The sequence below is a fragment of the Zeus faber genome, assembly GCF_960531495.2.
Source record: "Zeus faber genome assembly, chromosome: 22".
Lineage (NCBI taxonomy): Eukaryota > Metazoa > Chordata > Actinopteri > Zeiformes > Zeidae > Zeus > Zeus faber.
This window is the reverse complement of record NC_137209.1, coordinates 6,064,514-6,069,513: the sequence shown is the minus strand read 5'-3', so window position 1 is coordinate 6,069,513 and position 5,000 is coordinate 6,064,514. Positions and strand designations below refer to the sequence as shown.

General features: G+C 48.5%; 1 protein-coding gene across 1 annotated transcript in view; it reads right to left on the bottom strand.

The window, feature by feature from the left end:
• The window catches only part of chd3 (chromodomain helicase DNA binding protein 3), a 60,944-nt gene that overhangs the window by 6,661 nt on the left and 49,283 nt on the right, over positions 1–5,000 (bottom strand). Inside the window, exons 38-39 of the mRNA XM_080023667.1 lie at positions 4,897–4,987; positions 4,177–4,303 (exon numbers count right to left, since the gene is read on the bottom strand). Of these exons, the coding sequence (XP_079879793.1) occupies positions 4,177–4,303; positions 4,897–4,987 (218 nt within the window). The remainder of the gene's footprint in view (positions 1–4,176; positions 4,304–4,896; positions 4,988–5,000) is intronic.

Below are 5,000 nucleotides of genomic sequence, written 5' to 3'. Positions count from 1 at the left end.
CGCAGGAAGTCGGCTTTCCATCCCCGTGTTCCTCCACCTACCCTCTCCAGTCGATCGCATTTATCTTGCATAGATCAAAGTGCAGGCATCCCCTCCTCCTCTCTCCAGTCTGTCCTCCCCTCTCATTCCCTTTCTTTTTTTTTTTTTAAATACACCCAACATACTTTCCTTCTAAGGTTCTGTCGCTCCTCTGTTACGCTTGAATCACATCTGTCTCCCCCCGCACACACACCAAATCCTTCGATTCCTCTCGTCCATCTTTGTCTTAATTCCTCCGTCGGTACATTCACATTGTCTTCAAAAAAAAGTTCCTTTCAAATTTAAAGGAGTGTCCAAAGGCCCGTCTTCTCTCCTCCTTCCAAGGTCCCTCCTTTGAATATCCGCTTCGTCCTTCCATTGCTCCCCGCCCCACCCTCTCCCTCTCTCGCTCGCTCTCTCTCTCTCTCCCTCAGGGCTTCTTGGGCCGCCCGTTGCGCGGCAGGTTCTCCACGGTGTTGCTGAGGCGGTACTTGACGATGATGCTGTGCACGGTGGACTTGGGCATCCTCAGTTCCTGCCCGATGGCGCCCTCCGACTTGCCGTCCTTCCACAGGTCCACCACGCGCTGCCGCTGCATCACGTCGTGCTCCTTGGTCTTCTGGCACACGCCGGCCGGACAGTGGGCGGGGGGCCATCCGCTGCCTCCCCCGGCGGCTCCCCCGGCGGTGGCGTCGGCTTCTGTGGGGGGCAGACAAGCGGCAGAGTGTAGTGGCGACTCGGTTGAAGGGAAAGGGGGAGATCATGTGAAACTCTACTGTCCCTCTTGCTCTTCCTAAGGGTCGGCCCCGAGGCGCCGGGAGGGGGGTTCATTGTCTTGTTCTGTGACTCTTTGGCAGGCGTCACGGGGGGGCAATCCAGGTGAAGACCGTCTCCCTACCTGCCACACCTCCCTTCATCCGCATCCACGTCCCTAACGTGGGGGCTGCTGTGTCCCCCGCGTACATGGAGCGCCGCTTGGAGCGAAGGCATTCCTTCTATGCGGCGCTCTAGAATGCAGAGGCTTCATCGGGACGTCGGGGTGGAAAGGCCGTGGCACCGCAAGGCAATTCACCGGGACAAGTCGGCGTCGGGGTGTTACCCCTGGGTACGAGTTGGCAGGTATCGCTTTTATTTCGCTGAATTCCCTTTCACGTTAATTATTTCGAGGAGTTCGCGGGGGTAAGCGAAGTCAAGTGGAAGTTCCGTAGGGTTTTTTTTCACGAGTTGAGAGTGAGCCGGGAGCGTGTCTCAGGTCGCAATATGAGCTTTTTGCAATTTTAAATCCCTCACCCTCCCCCCCTCTCATTCTCTCATTCTCTCCGGCTCTCGAGTCTAAAAAGGTCAGTCATCACGGTGACCCCAATCAAGACCACAAATGTGCAGCGGTTTTTGCTGCATACTTGTGCCTCGCCAGAGTCCAGCAGCCGGCTCAGCCTGCGCTCAGCTGTGCCGGGCTCGCCGCAGCGCAGCCGCCCCCCCCCCCCCACACAACACCCACGCAGAAACACAAGTTTCGCGCAACTATTTCTGAACGCCGGGATTCGGTCCGGCCCCTCAGCCGGTTCACAAGTCACAGCACGTCGTTTACACAACCAGGCTCCTCTGTGGGTTTTTTTTGTGCCTCTTAAAATACCTTGGTACAAAGTCCTCTGCTCCAAATGTTTTCTTGGCACGGCCATACACAGACGGGCTCGGCATAATGACATTTTCAGAGAAAGGCCCTTGCTCCCCAAAATGCAATGCCTTTGACAGATGTTTCGGTCTACAATTACATAAATCAAGATGTACCGCGTACGAGTCAGACGCACGACTGATGGAGCCTGGTATTGTGGTTTTTGGGGCAATACCAGCGGGGAATATCAGGTTCTACCAGTTATCTTCGCCACATCTCTGCTATCTGAAATGTCTGGATACACAAACACACATGCTCCGAGTGCACAGTGAGTCTGCTGCTTGCTTATGCTTCCAAACTAATTATGAGAAAACAAATTCACAAGCTGCCAGCGAGCGCTGACATACTGCAGACTACCCGAGCCGGAAGGCAGGCCAAGAGCCAAATGAGCGGAGATTTTGAAGATTTTAATTAAAATGCACTTAGTTTAATAAGTAACAAAGACCACAATAGGACTTCACAGGGGAAAATAAACATGCCCTCAAAAAAAATACTTGTTAGACATATTTGATGGCGTTCCAAGCTGTGGATTAGCTGTTGCACAATATGCCTTTACTGCTGAATAGCGTTTTGAGGCTTTGAGGTTAGACATGTTAGGAGATGTAAATGCCTTAATATAGCCATTATACGGCAGACTTCATGCTAGATCCAGGGAATGTCTATTTCAGGTGTCTTTTTGGCAGCCACATCAGAAACTCTACCACAGATGTTTTTTCAGATATCAACTCTTGCTTTGGACGGTCCGGCATTTTCCAGCTAATAGCTGAAGACCTTAGGCCTGTGCTTTTCTATTCAAAGGGCTTTAAACCGGTTCAAACCGGTAGCCGGTTTGAACTGCACACCAATAAAAATGGTTAAGTTGAAGTTAAGACGGTAAAATAACACTTTCCCCAGTAATAACACAAGTCATTCTGTCATAGTGCCAAATGCCTCCAACTCAGAGAAAGCTCATTTTCAGATAAATAAGCATTGCTTTTTGGCCGCACATTTTCGAGAAATACTCACAACAAAATGACCATATAAAGATGGAATTCTTCAGCGTATATCTTAAAATAGCTACAAAATTTGGATTGGTTTTGTCCATCATCAGCGCGAGTTGCCAAAGCAATTAAATCCAGATTCCTCTATCCTCAGCTTGCCATACGAGATAGAGATCAAATTAAGCAGCACGCTGAGGGGCAAGCTGCAGATATTAAAGGTCAGGGCTGCGCTGGTGTTTAGATTTTATTATTAAAATAGAAAATACAGCAACAGCAACGTGGCTTATGGAAACAGCATGGTCCATCTAGCCAGATATAGCTCCCACATTGTCAAGTCACAAATGTATGTTTGCAAATGCTCCGCACTTACTAAAACGTAAAAATAATTCAATAACATTTTTAAAAACCCTACTTTTTGTAGTACATTTTTAAACGACTACAATGTTTTTGATTGTCAATAAATTAAACAATTGAAAATAAAAATATGTATTTATTTTTCATGATTCAAACCTACTGCGACGCTTCCTCAGCACTGAATAGGACAGGAGCAGCGATGCAAAGAAATGAGAATTCCTGGCCGGGGCCAAAGCCAAATTTCAGCGGCCCCCCAATACTGAATAAAAAAAAACTGGTATTAATTAACTTTTAATTCATGCTTTTAGTCAAATTTTATTTTTAAACTACATTCTAACAGGTTATATGATGCACAGTAAGAAGCAATAGCCCCGATTAGCCTTCTTAGGCAGCAGGCAGTGATTATAGCAGCTATTAAATAATATTAATATTAGCTATTTCATATTAGTTATTTAACAGTCCTGCTGCATTAAAAGAGATGCATGAGGCCAAAATTACAGTTCGCATTGGCTATCAGTTTTATTTGCATTGGAAGGACATTTTGACACACTTGCTTGTAAATGCCAGATGTTTTGACCATTTGTTTCTGGCTTTTATCTTTTTATTAACTCCCCCCGCTGCGCTGTCTTCTGTCAGTATTTTTTCAGCCAACCTCTCCCGGCTCGAAGGGGAGCGCTGAGAAGACAGATTGCTCTTGACGCGTGGGTTGTTGAAAATAGCAGTTCACCTTCACACAACCCAAGTCCGGTATACACACACCAGCGTCACATATCCGGTCAAAATATTCAGCGCTTCTAGTCATTTTTCCTGGAGCCAAACATTCAGTGCATCCCGAGGTGAGAGTGAAACGCACTGTGTTTTGGTCTTTGAGTATTCTTTTTTCCCCCCACCTTATCCTTTAAATTCTGCTGTATTTTCACAGGCTGATTATTTGTAGCACAGATTGATACAACAAGCCTCTGGCAAAAAAAATTGCCATTATGGTAAATACTTAGAGTCGCTGACGCACACGCACACGCACACGCACACGCAAGCACACGCACACACACACACACACACACACACACACACACACACACACACACACACACACACACACACACACACAATTGGTCACTCATTTACTGGCATGAGAGCCTGATGTGCACTGACCTGATATGAAGGATCCCGGCGGCATCTGGCTGTAGTTGGCCCCCGCCATGTGCAAGGCGCTGGGGAGGGCGGCTGTGTAGGGGGGGCCGTAGTTGTGAGGGGTGCCGTACGGTCCCGGAGGGATGGGCTGCCAAGAGGGAAGGGGAGAAGTTCTGTTTAAATTTGATATAGTCTCCCTAATGGAGATCTGGAAATGGCTCATATGTCAGTGAATCGCAAGTTATTTCTGAAAACGATGTCGTATCCCTGAAAAATAAAGCTGAATTGAATCCGAAGTGCGTGTCCAGCACTGAACTTAGCTCACGCCGGCCGCTTCAGTTTAAAAACCTTGATCTCAAAGTGGCTGTGTGCCAGACACGTCGGACCCTCCATGCCACACTGACATCGGTGTGTAGCCACAGCCACTTGGCACATGCACACAAACAGGCTGCTAGCCGGCCAGGCACACACCACACACACAAACAACGTGACTCACAGGGAGATGTTAAACACGAGGCCGAATACCGTAACCGGATTCCGCGGCTTCTAAAATTATTACAGTTTGAGGGCGTGTGGAGTTTTTTTATTTTTATTGTAGCGAACAGTGAATTGCTGCATTGTGTCTGTGTGTGTGTGTGTGTGTGTGTGTGTGTGTGTGTGTGTGTGCGTGCGTGTGTGTGCGTGCGTGTGCGTGTGTGTGTGTGTGTGCACGTGTGCATGTGTGTGTGTGTGCCGTCTGACCAGAGCTGCGTGGGTCTCGGTGCCCTTGCTGGCCAGTCGGCTGAGGATGCTGCGCTCGGACATCTGGAGGCGGGCGGCGATAGGCGGCACTCTGGACAGAGTGG